General features: G+C 42.8%; 1 protein-coding gene across 4 annotated transcripts; it reads left to right on the top strand.

Moving 5' to 3' along the window:
* Positions 1 to 7,961: 7,961 nt before the first annotated feature.
* On the top strand, positions 7,962 to 14,568 carry LOC311119547 (motile sperm domain-containing protein 1-like). Of its 4 annotated transcripts, none has more exons than XR_014611995.1 (7): positions 7,962 to 8,023; positions 8,563 to 8,991; positions 9,129 to 9,204; positions 11,111 to 11,322; positions 12,027 to 12,179; positions 13,976 to 14,307; positions 14,359 to 14,553. XR_014611995.1 is itself a non-coding variant. In XM_084194225.1 (6 exons), the coding sequence occupies exons 2-6, from the start codon at positions 8,631 to 8,633 to the stop codon at positions 14,002 to 14,004; spliced, it is 831 nt and encodes a 276-aa protein (XP_084050351.1). In that variant the 5' UTR covers positions 7,975 to 8,023; positions 8,563 to 8,630; the 3' UTR covers positions 14,005 to 14,568. The 4 variants fall into 4 exon arrangements, 2 of the variants coding, with proteins under 2 accessions (XP_084050351.1, XP_084050352.1); XR_014611996.1 differs by having other exon boundaries at positions 7,994 to 8,060; XM_084194225.1 differs by having other exon boundaries at positions 7,975 to 8,023; positions 13,976 to 14,568.
* The last annotated feature ends 447 nt before the right edge of the window (positions 14,569 to 15,015 follow it).

Raw genomic sequence — 15,015 nt, 5'->3', positions numbered from 1 at the left:
TGTTTGTAACTACCCTGGTAGGTTGACTGATAACCTGAACCAGGTTGCAGGTTACAGTTTGATGAAAGCCAGTCAATATTGCTTTCATGTAATGGACATACACAAAATAGTCAAAATTGGTGAAGTGAAATTTAAAAAATAACTTGTTTCAAAACATTCTACAAAATTATTAATGGAAAAGTGGTAAGTGCATATGTATTCACCCCCTTTGCTATGAAGCCCCTAAATAAGATCTGGTGCAACCAATTACCTTCAGAAGTCACATAATTAGTTAAATAAAGTCCACCTGTGTGCAATCTAAGTGTCACATGATCTCAGTATATATACACCTGTTCTGAAAGGCCCCAGAGTCTGCAACACCACTAAGCAAGGGGCACCACCAAGCAAGAGGCACCATGAAGACCAAGGAGCTCTCCAAACAGGTCAGGGACAAGGTTGTGGAGAAGTACAGATCAGGGTTGGGTTGTAAAAAAAATATCTGAAACTTTGAACATCCCACGGAGCACCATTAAATCCATTATTTAAAAATTGAAAGAATATGGCACCACAACAAACCTGCCAAGAGAGGGCTGCCCACCAAAACTCACGGACCAGGCAAGGAGGGCATTAATCAGAGAGGCAACAAAGAGACCAAAGATAACCCTGAAGGAGCTGCAAAGCTCCACAGCGGAGATTGGAGTATCTGTCCATAGGACCACTTTAAGCCATACACTCCACAGAGCTGGGCTTTACGGAAGAGTGGCCAGAAAAAAGCCATTGCTTGAAGAAAAATATAAGCAAACACGTTTGGTGTTCGCCAAAAGCCATGTGGGAGACTCCCCAAACATATGGAAGAAAGTACTCTGGTCAGATGAGACTAAAATTGAGCTTTTTGGCCATCAAGGAAAACGCTATGTCTGGCGCAAACCCATCACCTCTCATCACCCCGAGAACACCATCCCCACAGTGAAGCATGGTGGTGGCAGCATCATGCTGTGGGGATGTTTTTCCATTGGCAGGGACTGGGAAACTGGTCAGAATTGAAGGAATGATGGATGGCACTAAATACAACGAATATCTTGACGGAAACCTGTTTCAGTCTTCCAGAGATTTGAGACCGGGACGGAGGTTCACCTTCCAGCAGGACAATGACCCCAAGCATACTGCGGAGGTTCACCTTCCAGCAGGACAATGACCCCAAGCATACTGCTAAAGCAACACTCTAGTGGTTGTACCTGTCATTTTGTGGAAAAATCCCCCTGATTAACTCTTTAGTATTATCCCAGTTTACCTATTTGCTTATGGCCTTACCTACGCCTAGCGAACAGTTTTTAAAATTATATGAGAAAAATATATTCCATTTTATTTGGAATGGCAAGCCAGACAAAATTAAACGGGCCAATTTATATAATGAATATGAATTATGAGGACTGAAATTATTAAATATTAAAGCATTAGACCTATCACTAAAAGCTTCAGTCATACAAAGATTATACTTAAATCCGAACTGGTTCTCTAGCAAACTAGTAAGATTACAACCCCTCACTTTCAGGTATTTGAAAAGGAAATCATGTCCCAAATATCACTATTTCTAAAACAAGCCATAGAAAGTTGGTTGCAATTTCAATTTAATTGACAGAACAAATAATGCAACAAATATTGTGGTTAAACTCAAATATACTAATTGATTAAAAAAACGTTATTTTTTTTGATAAAAAAAAAAAAGGTATAATCTTCGTAAATGATATTATCGGTAGGAATGGTGGAGTTATGTCGCACATGCAGCTAACAAAAACATATGGAAGTGTCTGCTCTACCCAAAATTACAACCAAATAATTGCAGCATTACCGCAAAAATGGAAGAGGAAAGTGGAAGGGGGAAAAAGTAAGGAACTTGTCTGTCGGCCCTGCATTAAAGAACATAAATGGTTAAAGAATATTATGATAAATAAAAAAGTTTACCAGTTTCATTTAAGGACCAAAGGATTGACAGCCGTCCCATATAGATTGCAAAATAGTTGGGAAGAGATTTTTGACGTACCGATCCCATGGCACAGTGTTTATGAACTGATACGCAAAACGACACCGGATTCAAAACTTTATTATTATACAAAATTATTGCTACCAATAGAATGTTATTTATATGGGGGATACAATCTTCCCAGCTCTGCAGATTTGGCTGTGAAGAGACAGACTCATTACATCATTTGTTTTGGTACTGTCCATTTGTAGCTTGTTTCTGGACACAGGTCCAGGAATGGCAGAAAGATTGCAATATTTGCATGGAGCTGACCCTGCGGATAGCACTACTGGGTGATCTGAAAAGTCATAGTCAATCGATCAATAATATAATAATACTTTTAGCAAAAATGTTTATTTTCAATTCACAAACTGTAGAAACAATGAGAATAGAAGGGTTCAGAACTTTTGTAAAACATCACAGTACAGTTGAAATATATATGGCAAATAGAAATCCAATATGGATGAGGTTAAGAGATAGATGGGAGGTGTTGAATGGAGCTGAAGGATGGGACTAATAACAACAACTAATAACAACAAGATAACTAATGTAAAGCATACTGTGTCCATAATAAGTATATAGGTTATATATTGTGAGCTTTTGTGAAAGAGCACAGTTAGAAAGATATGGCATATAGAAGCAAACCGGATGGACATCATGAAAATGATCGGAGAGGTTGAGAGTAGAGGAAGTTCAGGAGAAAAAAACAAACAAAATATAATTATTGTAAAATTGACTGTGTCCATAAAATGCATATAGCACACCGGATGGACATCATGGAGTAAATGAACGAAATATAATTAGTGACTGTGTCCATAAAATGTACAGTGAGGGAAAACATTATTTGCGAATCAATTTATAACATTTTTGACATGTATTTTTCTGGATTTTTTTGTTGTTATTCTGTCTCTCACTGTTCAAATAAACCTACCATTAAAATTATAGACTGATAATTTCTTTGTCAGTGGGCAAACGTTCAAAATCAGCAGGGGATCAAATACTTTTTTCCCTCAAAAATGAAATGTCCTTGTTTTCCATTAAAACATACATGAAATTAGTTTGAATGCGAAATATAGCAAAATGAATAGGAAATATAGTCATTGACAAGGTTAGAAATAATGATTTTTAATTGAAATAATAATTGTGACCTTCAAACTTTGGCTTACGTTAAAGAATCCTCAATTTGCAGCAATTACAGCCTTGCAGACCTTGGCATTCTAGTTATCAATTTGTTGAGGTAATCTGAAGAGATTTCACCCCATGCTTCCTGAAGAACCTCCCACAAATTGGATTGGCTTGATGGGCACTTCTTACGTACGATTTGTCTGTTCATAACACTTTCTTTACAATCTTCCTCTGTCCAGTGTCTGTGTTCTTTTGCCCATCTCAATCTTTTATTTTTATTGGCCAGTCTGAGATATGGCTTTTTCTTTGCAACTCTGCCTAGAAGGTCAGCATCCTGGAGTCGCCTCTTCACTGGTGACGTTGAGACTGGTGTTTTGCGGGTACTATTTAATGAAGCTGCCAGTTGAGGACCTGTGAGGCGCCTGTTTCTCAAACTAGACACTCTAATGTATTTGTCCTCTTGCTCAGTTGTGCACCGGGGCCTCCCACTCCTCTTTCTATTCTGGTTAGAGCCAGTTTGCGCTGTTTTGTGAAGGGAGTAGTACACAGCGTTGTACGAGATCTTCAGTTTCTTGGCAATTTCTCGCATGGAATAGCCTTAATTTCTCAGAACAAGGATAGACTGACGAGTTTCAGTAGAAAGTAATTTTTTTCTGGCCATTTTGAGCCTGTAATCGAACACACAATTGCTGATGCTCCAGTTACTAAACTAGTCTCAAGAAGGCCAGTTTTATTGCTTCTTTAATCAGCACAACAGTTTTCAGCTGTGCTAACATAATTGCAAAAGGGTTTTCTAATGATCAATTAGCCTTTTAAAATGATAAACTTGGATTAGCAAACACAACGTGCCATTGGAACACAGGACTGATGGTTGCTGATAATGGTCCTCTGTACGCCTATGTAGATATTCCATAAAAAATCTGCCGTTTCCAGCTACAAAAGCCATTTACAACATTAACAATGTCTACACTGTATTGTATGTAGTTCTGTCCTTGAGCTGTTGTCTATTAATGTTCTGTATTATGTCATGTTTCATGTTCTGTGTGGACCCCAGGAAGAGTAGCTGCTGCTTTCACAACAGCTAATGGGGATCCCTAATAAACCCCAGGAAGAGTAGCTGCTGCTTTCACAACAGCTAATGGGGATCCCTAATAAACCCCAGGAAGAGTAGCTGCTGCTTTCACAACAGCTAATGGGGATCCCTAATAAACCCCAGGAAGAGTAGCTGCTGCTTTCACAACAGCTAATGGGGATCCCTAATAAACCCCAGGAAGAGTAGCTGCTGCTTTCACAACAGCTAATGGGGATCCCTAATAAACCCCAGGAAGAGTAGCTGCTGCTTTCACAACAGCTAATGGGGATCCCTAATAAACCCCAGGAAGAGTAGCTGCTGCTTTCACAACAGCTAATGGGGATCCCAATAAAATAGCAAATGGCAAATACAATACAGTGGCTTGCGAAAGTATTCACCCCCCTTGGCATTTTTCCTATTTTGTTGCCTTACAACCTTGATTTTTTGGGGGTTTGTATCATTTGATTTACACAACATGCCTACCACTTTGAAGATGCAAAATAATTTTTGGGGTAATCTCCCGAGTGATGCAGTGGTCTAAGGCACTGCATTGCAGTGCTAGCTGTGCCACTAGAGATCCTGGTTCGAATCCAGGCTCTGTCGTAGCCGGCCGCGACCGGGAGACCCATGGGGCGGCGCGCAATTGGCCTAGCGTTGTCCAGGGTCGGGGAGGGAATGGCCGGCAGGGATGTAGCTCAGTTGATAGAGCATGGCGTTTGCAACGCCAGGGTTGTGGGTTTGATTCCCACAGGGGGTATGAAGAAAAAATAAATAATGTATGCACTAACTAACTGTAAGTCGCTCTGGATAAGAGCATCTGCTAAATGTCTAAAATGTAAATGGGTGAAACAAACAAGAAATAAGACAAAAAAACAGAAAACTTGAGCGTGCATAACTATTCACCCCCTCAAAGTCAATACTTTGTAGAGCCACCTTTTGCAACAATTACAGCTGCAAGTCTCTTGGGGTATGTCTCTATAAGCTTGGCACATCTAGCCACTGGGATTTTTGCCCATTCTTCAAGGCAAAACTGCTCCAGCTCCTTCAAGTTGAATGGGTTCCACTGGTGTACAGTAATCTTTAAGTCATACCACAGATTCTCAATTGGATTGAGGTCTGGGCTTTGACTAGGCCATTCCAAGACATTTAAATGTTTCCCCTTAAACCGCTCGAGTGTTGCTATAGCAGTATGCTTAGGGTCATTGTCCTGCTGGAAGGTGAACCACCGTCCCAGTCTCAAATCTCTGGAAGACTGAAACAGGTTTCCCTCAAGAATTTCCCCGTATTTAGCGCCATCCATCATTCCTTCAATTCTGACCAGTCTCCCAGGCCCTGCCGATGAAAAACATCCCCACAGCATGATGCTGCCACCACCATGCTTCACTGTAGGGATGGTGTTCTCGGAGTGATGAGAGGTGTTGGGTTTGCGCCAGACATAGCGTTTTCCTTGATGGCCAAAAAGCTCAATTTTAGTCTCATCTGACCAGAGTACTTTCTTCCATATGTTTGGGGAGTCTCCCACATGGCTTTTGGGTTTGCGCCAGACATAGCGTTTATAGCCTTGTACAGACCTCTGAAAGACAGGGACCCAGGCTGGTGTAAGTTCCTCTGCACAAAGCAGAGACGCCATCGGGGCCTGTTGCAAGTTTGCTTAAAGACTCTTGTGGCCTCTCTAGGGTTAAATTCTAACTTGGGGTCACAGCCGTCAGTAACCACGGTGTTGAGCATGTTAACACACTTGGCAGAGAAGTAATGTCAGTAAAACGTTGTGTAGAAGTCATTAAATTAATTTGCCATTGTCTTTTTGTCTGTTGTATACAGTGGTTTTCTGGTGGGAGTCGTATTAGTGATGGATTTTATTGTTAACCCTTGTCCTTGAGTACTCTTCATTCAAAGCTGGTTTGTTGCCCAATTCTACCAGAGTAATTATATTGAGCCAAACACAATTTTATTGTCATCATCTGATGATAGTCAAATAGATGCCATGAGTTAAAATAAAACATATTGTTAAATGAAAAACCGGTTTACGGCTGTTTACTGCCCAATTATACAAGAGTAATTATATAATGAGCCAAACACAATTTGATTGTCATCATCAGATGATAGCTGAACAGACGTCATAATGAGTTATAGGCCTAATAATGAAGATTTATTGGTAAATTACTTTTATTTTCGTATTTAGACTGTAAGTGAGGTGTTTGTTGTGTGTTTTGTTAACATTCAAATGGGACAGTATGATTCTCTATCAACAATACACTGCCTTTTAGCTGTCCCAGTCTTGTTTCACATTGTCAGGAACTGACCAATAAAAACGTGTTAAGAAACGAAAAAACAACATGCTCAATCAAAACCGTCTAAGCAGGTAGCTTAGTGGTTAAGAGCGTTGTGCCAGTAACCGAAAGGTCGCTGGTTCTAATCCCCGAGCCGACTAGGTGAAAAATCTGCCGATGTGCCCTTGAGCAAGGCACTTAACCCTAATTGCTCCCGTAAGTCGCTCTGGATAAGAGCGTCTGTTAAAATGTAAGCAATTACAGGTGTAAGGCCTATCGCTGTTGATCCCGCCACATCTGTTGACAGGCCCACTTTCAGATACACTCCACAGTTGTTTCTCAAAATGCATACTACTGCACTCCGAGGACGGTAGTGCCGGAGTATGAATCCAAATCGAAGTATGCCAAACGGGGCACCGAAGGCGCTTCTCCAACGCGTCCTCCGTTTAGGACGTATATTGACACAAACTTCAACGGAAGATATGACACAACCACGTAACAAATGATGCAGAATTTATTGAAATGGCGGCCATTATTTGAACTGAAGCGAGAGAAAATACAAACCGACTTCAGAATGAAATGTTGCCCTCTTCACATCTCATATGTTACCTGACTACAATATTTTATCATGATACGTTAATAAATACATGCTTTGTTAATTTTGGCATGTTTACCTGCCTACGTAACGTAGATCACAAGCACATAATAAGTCAATAGGGCTAACAGGCTAGCTCCTAGTACTGTTAGCTAGCCAGATAGCCAGAAAGGATTGTTAGCTAGCTACCCACAAATAATTGACATCTATCTTGCATAATTTTAGTTTTAGGTCAGTTTTGCCTGTTAAACTATCTGGTTAGCTACATTATTATGATTCACATATAGCTATCTGATAGTTCTGAAGTAAAACGGTTGCTTTGTGTGTATCTTGTTTCGTCTCTATTGCCATTGTTGTCCTGGCTGGAAGACGGTTCAGTGAATGGATAAACCATAGGGCTAACTGGCTCAGAGCATGAGAGTGTGGAGCACGCTAGTAAGCATATTGAGAAACACCCCACGTATGCAGTTACCCATACATACTTGAGCTCTATGGCAGTAAGTTTCAGTTACCCATACATACTTGAGCTCTATGGCAGTAAGTTTCAGTTACCCATAAATACTTGAGCTCTATGGCAGTAAGTTTCAGTTACCCATACATACTTGAGCTCTATGGCAGTAAGTTTCAGTTACCCATACATACTTGAGCTCTATGGCAGTAAGTTTCAGTTACCCATACATACTTGAGCTCTATGGCAGTAAGTTTCAGTTACCCATACATACTTGAGCTCTATGGCAGTAAGTTTCAGCTCATCACGCCTCTCCTGGCAAACCAATCAGCGGACAGGAAAGGCGGGCGTTGGCGCTGTCAAACTGCACAAAACGTAAACACGGAAAAACACTCGGATGGACACGAGAACTTACCAATGAAACGGCAGCGTTGACTCGGTACGCTTCCTTCATTGGTGTATTTCAATAGAGGGCGGGTTCTGAAGTAGAACAGGCACAGAAGATAGGAGAGAGGTAAATCGGCGAACGAGCTCTACTTTACTGTACTTGTGTATGTTTTAACCGTCTATACGGTAGTGATAGTTAGTATAACAGGTCAGAGTGTTTTTTTTAGCCTCTATCTGTCATGTTTTGTGCGCAGAGATCTTCGTTAAGCTCGCTATCTGCAGCCTGTTAGCTAACGTAACGTTACCTGATAGCTACAGACAGAGGTAACGTTAGCTAGGGATGCTAGTGAGGTCTGGCTGGAGCGTTCTGGATAACTTGGTGAAGCCAGTCGATATGGATAGATAACTTGTTTAATTAACTAGACAAACAGATGGCAACCAATTAGCTAACTGTGAGATGGATGCATAACAACATGACGAGGGTATAGATGCGGAAACGAAGTCTTCATCCATCTGCAGGGATCACAAAGAGATGAGGAATAACGTTATCTGAAATAAAGCTCTGCTTTTAAACTTCTCAGACGAGTAACCTTAGCTAACATGAATACCAGAGGAAACTACTGTAATTTTCTCTAACCCAAAGCTATCTCTCCTTCTGGCCGCCAGATGTCGCTGTTGTAACGTCACCGCCACTGTTTGTGAGCCAATCAGATCATGACTGAGGACCCGTCGTCATGCAGCAGCAGCCAATGAAAGGGCAGGAGAGCGGGTCCAGGGGCAAGGCTGAGGTTGGTGGGGTAAAGTGGAGGGGTGAGAGAGGTGACCCTGCCTCCCCCTCTCTCCCCCAGTCTCCCCCATCTCTCCCCCATCTCCTCCCTGCCTCCCCCTCTCACCCCCAGTCTCCCCCATCTCTCCCCAGTCTCCCCCATCTCCTCCCAGTCTCCCCCTCTCACCCCCAGTCTCCCCCATCTCCTCCCAGCCCTCTTCCTATCTTCCTGTTTCCATCTGAACTTGTGTTCTACTCTGATCAGAGGAGTTCCCACAGGAGAGTCCTGACTCTCTACAACCCTTACACCTTCACCATCAGATTCAAGAGTAAGAACCCTACCTACCTCTGACCTTTAACCCCTGACCTGTTGTGAACATCTCTGTATTCTGTGGTAAAGGCAGAGAGCAGTCTGAGAGCCAAGTCCTGCGTTGACCTTTAACCCCTGACCTCTCTCTCTCTATAGTGTTGTGTACAGCCCCATCGCTGTATTCAGTGGTGGAGGCAGAGGGCAGTGTCAGAGCCAAGTCCTGTGTTGACCTGTGAGTATCATTAAGCATAATACAAATACAACGCACTATGTAGTGCTTACAGTGGGGGAAAAAAAGTATTTAGTCAGCCACCAATTGTGCAAGTTCTCCCACTTAAAAAGATGAGAGAGGCCTGTAATTTTCATCATAGGTACACGTCAACTATGACAGACAAATTGAGGAAAAAAAAATCCAGAAAATCACATTGTAGGATTTTTAATGAATTTCTTTGCAAATTATGGTGGAAAATAAGTATTTGGTCACCTACAAACAAGCAAGATTTCTGGCTCTCACAGACCTGTAACTTCTTCTTTAAGAGGCTCCTCTGTCCTCCACTCGTTACCTGTATTAATGGCACCTGTTTGAACTTGTTATCAGTATAAAAGACACCTGTCCACAACCTCAAACAGTCACACTCCAAACTCCACTATGGCCAAGACCAAAGAGCTGTCAAAGGACACCAGAAACAAAATTGTAGACCTGCACCAGGCTGGGAAGACTGAATCTGCAATAGGTAAGCAGCTTGGTTTGAAGAAATCAACTGTGGGAGCAATTATTAGGAAATGGAAGACATACAAGACCACTGATAATCTCCCTCGATCTGGGGCTCCACGCAAGATCTCACCCCGTGGGGTCAAAATTATCACAAGAACGGTGAGCAAAAATCCCAGAACCACACGGGGGGACCTAGTAAATGACCTGCAGAGAGCTGGGACCAAAGTAACAAAGCCTACCATCAGTAACACAATACGCCGCCAGGGACTCAAATCCTGCAGTGCCAGACGTGTCCCCCTGCTTAAGCCAGTACATGTCCAGGCCCGTCTGAAGTTTGCTAGAGTGCATTTGGATGATCCAGAAGAGGATTGGGAGAATGTCATATGGTCAGAATATAACTTTTGGGTAAAAACTCAACTCGTCATGTTTGGAGGACAAAGAATGCTGAGTTGCATCCAAAGAACACCATACCTACTGTGAAGCATGGGGGTGGAAACATCATGCTTTGGGGCTGTTTTTCTGCAAAGGGACCAGGACGACTGATCCGTGTAAAGGAAAGAATGAATGGGGCCATGTATCGTGAGATTTTGAGTGAAAACCTCCTTCCATCAGCAAGGGCATTGAAGATGAAACGTGGTTGGGTCTTTCAGCATGACAATGATCCCAAACACACCGCCCGGGCAACGAAGGAGTGGCTTCGTAAGAAGCATTTCAAGGTCCTGGAGTGGCCTAGCCAGTCTCCAGATCTCAACCCCATAGAAAATCTTTGGAGGGAGTTGAAAGTCCATGTTGCCCAGCGACAGCCCCAAAACATCACTGCTCTAGAGGAGATCTGCATGGAGGAATGGGCCAAAATACCAGCAGCAGTGTGTGAAAACCTTGTGAAGACTTACAGAAAACGTTTGACCTGTGTCATTGCCAACAAAGGGTATATAACAAAGTATTGAGAAACTTTTGTTATTGACCAAATACTTATTTTCCACCATAATTTGCAAATAAATTCATAAAAAATCCTACAATGTGATTTTCTGGATTTTCTCATTTTGTCTGTCATAGTTGACGTGTACCTATGATGAAAATTACAGGCCTCTCATCTTTTTAAGTGGGAGAACTTGCACAATTGGTGGCTGACTAAATACATTTTTTTCCCCACTGTATGAAGGCTCTATGGGGCACTGTAAAGCCTTTATAAGTGGTTATTGGTTTTAGTGGGAATAGCAGAGAGTTGAAATGACATCCTATTCCCTGGCCTTTATAGAGCACTACTTTAGACCAGGCCCCATAGGGAATAGGGTGCCATAGAGCACTACTTTCGACCAGGCCCCATAGGGAATAGGGTACTCTGCGTAGGGAATAGGGTGCCATTTGGGACTCAACCTGAGACTTCCTGTCCTCTGACCTGACTTCCTCTTTCTCCTCACAGAGTGGTGCGTCACCAAGATGTGTCCCCCCGCCACTGGGGCAGGAGAGATCGGTTCCGCCTGGAGGTGTCCGGGGCAGGGCAGGGGGGGAAGCGGGAGGTGTGGGCTGAGCTCAGGGGGGGAGAGGCCACCTCCCAGAACAGACCCACTAGCCCCCTGAGACTCCCCACCCCCTCCCTCACCCCTCTACCTTACTTCACAGCGCCCCAGAAAGGTGAGTCACTTGGTTAACCCTCCATATCAGGGGGGGAGAGGACCCCCCCCAGGAACAGATCCACTGACTCCCCACCCCGTCCCTCAACCTTGCTTCACAGCGCCCCAGAAAGGTTCTGTAGAGTTTTGTGGAAGGGTGCATTTACACCAGGGTTGGGGTCAATTCCTGAAGGCAGTCAGTTCAGGAAGTAAACTTAAATAACAATTTGAAAAAACAGCATCTATTTTCAATGACTTCTCATTAAACTGAGGAGTAATGTATTTCCATGTGAAGGTGTGTAAAATGATGATTTATATGTGAAAATATGTTAAGTGGCTTGAGGTTGTGCTAAACAACACACTATAAGGCACAGTCATACTCACCCGTTAGATCTGCATGCACCCTGAACCTTTTGAGACAAGATTTCTCCTTCCTGAGGAAACGGTCACATCTCAGACAACATGTATCAACTCTCTCCTTCCTGAGGAAACGGTCACATCTCAGACAACATGTATCAACTCTCTCCTTCCTGAGGAAACGGTCACATCTCAGACAACATGTATCAACTCTCTCCTTCCTGAGGAAACGGTCACATCTCAGACAACATGTATCAACTCTCTCCTTCCTGAGGAAACGGTCACATCTCAGACAACATGTATCAACTCTCTCCATTAAAGAAACAGTCACATCTCAGACAACATGTATCAACTCTCTCTCCCCTCTAGTTCGGAGACTGTCCCAGTTTGCAGTGTCGGTGGTGATGGGGGTCGTGTGTGTTGCTTTCTTAATGATCCCCCTCCACTCTGAGCCCAACAGCTTGGTTCCTAGCTATGCCCATGTGACTGTCACACAGAAGCTGGTGTGTGCCTACGTACTGGGTAAGGCGTGTGTGTGTGTGTGTGTGTGTGTGTGTGTGTGTGTGTGTGTGTGTGTGTGTGTGTGTGTGTGTGTGTGTGTGTGTGTGTGTGTGTGTGTGTGTGTGTGTGTGTGTGTGTGTGTGTGTGTGTGTGTGTGTGTGTGTGTGTGTGTGTGTGTGTATACAGTGGGGAAAAAAAGTATTTAGTCAGCCACCAATTGTGCAAGTTCTCCCACTTAAAAAGATGAGAGAGGCCTGTAATTTTCATCATAGGTACACGTCAACTATGACAGACAAAATGAGAAAAAAATATACATAAAATCACATTGTAGGATTTTTAATGAATTTATTTGCAAATTATGGTGGAAAATAAGTATTTGGTCAATAACAAAAGTTTCTCAATACTTTGTTATATACCCTTTGTTGGCAATGACACAGGTCAAACGTTTTCTGTAAGTCTTCACAAGGTTTTCACACACTGTTGCTGGTATTTTGGCCCATTCCTCCATGCAGATCTCCTCTAGAGCAGTGATGTTTTGGGGCTGTCGCTGGGCAACACGGACTTTCAACTCCCTCCAAAGATTTTCTATGGGGTTGAGATCTGGAGACTGGCTAGGCCACTCCAGGACCTTGAAATGCTTCTTACGAAGCCACTCCTTCGTTGCCCGGGCGGTGTGTTTGGGATCATTGTCATGCTGAAAGACCCAGCCACTTTTCATCTTCAATGCCCTTGCTGATGGAAGGAGGTTTTCACTCAAAATCTCACGATACATGGCCCCATTCATTATTTCCTTTACACGGATCAGTCGTCCTGGTCCCTTTGCAGAAAAACAGCCCCAAAGCATGATGTTTCCACCCCCATGCTTCACAGTAGGTATGGTGTTCTTTGGATGCAACTCAGCATTCTTTGTCCTCCAAACACGACGAGTTGAGTTTTTACCAAAAAGTTATATTTTGGTTTCATCTGACCATATGACATTCTCCCAATCCTCTTCTGGATCATCCAAATGCAATCTAGCAAACTTCAGACGGGCCTGGACATGTACTGGCTTAAGCAGGGGGACACGTCTGACACTGCAGGATTTGAGTCCCTGGCGGCGTAGTGTGTTACTGATGGTAGGCTTTGTTACTTTGGTCCCAGCTCTCTGCAGGTCATTTACTAGGTCCCCCCGTGTGGTTCTGGGATTTTTGCTCACCGTTCTTGTGATCATTTTGACCCTACGGGGTGAGATCTTGCGTGGAGCCCCAGATCGAGGGAGATTATCAGTGGTCTTGTATGTCTTCCATTTCCTAATAATTGCTCCCACAGTTGATTTCTTCAAACCAAGCTGCTTATCTATTGCAGATTCAGTCTTCCCAGCCTGGTGCAGGTCTACAATTTGGTTTCTGGTGTCCTTTGACAGCTCTTTGGTCTTGGCCATAGTGGAGTTTGGAGTGTGACTGTTTGAGGTTGTGGACAGGTGTCTTTTATACTGATAACAAGTTCAAACAGGTGCCATTAATACAGGTAACGAGTGGAGGACAGAGGAGCCTCTTAAAGAAGAAGTTACAGGTCTGTGAGAGCCAGAAATCTTGCTTGTTTGTAGGTGACCAAATACTTATTTTCCACCATAATTTGCAAATAAATTCATAAAAAATCCTACAATGTGATTTTCTGGATTTTTCTTTCTCAATTTGTCTGTCATAGTTGACGTGTACCTATGATGAAAATTACAGGCCTCTCTCATCTTTTTAAGGGGGAGAACTTGCACAATTGGTGGCTGACTAAATACTTTTTTTCCCCACTGTATGTGTAACTCTTATCTATGTGTCTCTAAGGTCTGCTCACCATGGTGTTTCTACGGTAACCAGAGGAGGACACAACATTCCGAGACAATGTTTCCATGGAGATTCAGACCAAGATCCCCCCAGACCAAACTGATATGTTATATGGACCAAAAGGGCTGATATGTTATATGGACCAAAAGGGCTGATATGTTATATGGACCAAAAGGGCTGATATGTTATATGGACCAAAAGGGCTGATATGTTATATGGACCAAAAGGGCTGATATGTTATATGGACCAAAAGGGCTGATATGTTATATGGACCAAAAGGGCTGATATGTTATATGGACCAAAAGGGCTGATATGTTATATGGACCAAAAGGGCTGATATGTTATATGGACCAAAAGGGCTGATATGTTATATGGACCAAAAGGGCTGATATGTTCTAGGGACCAAAATGGCTGATATGTGGAACTGCATGTAAAGCATACATGTAAACAAACAAACAGACTAACAAATAAACAACCATATGTGTACACTAACATACATACATGTAAACAAACCAACATGTACTGTAAACAACCATATGTGTGTATAAAGATGTCTATATTAGAATGTTCGGATATGATTATCGATATCTATATGAAGTGCTCATTTTTTTATTGCCATTATAAATTGATATAAACAAATAGTATATTCATTTACTTTTTAAACTGTGTATAAAAGACTCCAGAGAGGGGAAGAGATAATGACACCCTGAACCGGTTCAGGGTGTCATTATACCCAAGGGTTGGAACCGGTTCAGGGTGTCATTATACCCAAGGGTTGGAACCGGTTCAGGGTGTCATTATACCCAAGGGTTGGAACCGGTTCAGGGTGTCATTATACCCAAGGGATGGAACCGGTTCAGGGTGTCATTATACCCAAGGGTTGGAACCGGTTCAGGGTGTCATTATACCCAAGGGTTGGAACCGGTTCAGGGTGTCATTACACCCAAGGGTTGGAACCGGTTCAGGGTGTCATGTAAAAATCATTATACCTAAAGGGGACATTGATATTGTCTGCCACAGTGGGGTATTGTCTGTCTGAC

This window comes from Coregonus lavaretus (genome assembly GCF_964263955.1).
Source record: "Coregonus lavaretus genome assembly, contig: HAP1_SCAFFOLD_1489, whole genome shotgun sequence".
NCBI lineage: Eukaryota > Metazoa > Chordata > Actinopteri > Salmoniformes > Salmonidae > Coregonus > Coregonus lavaretus.
This window is presented reverse-complemented; position numbering and strand designations above follow the sequence as displayed.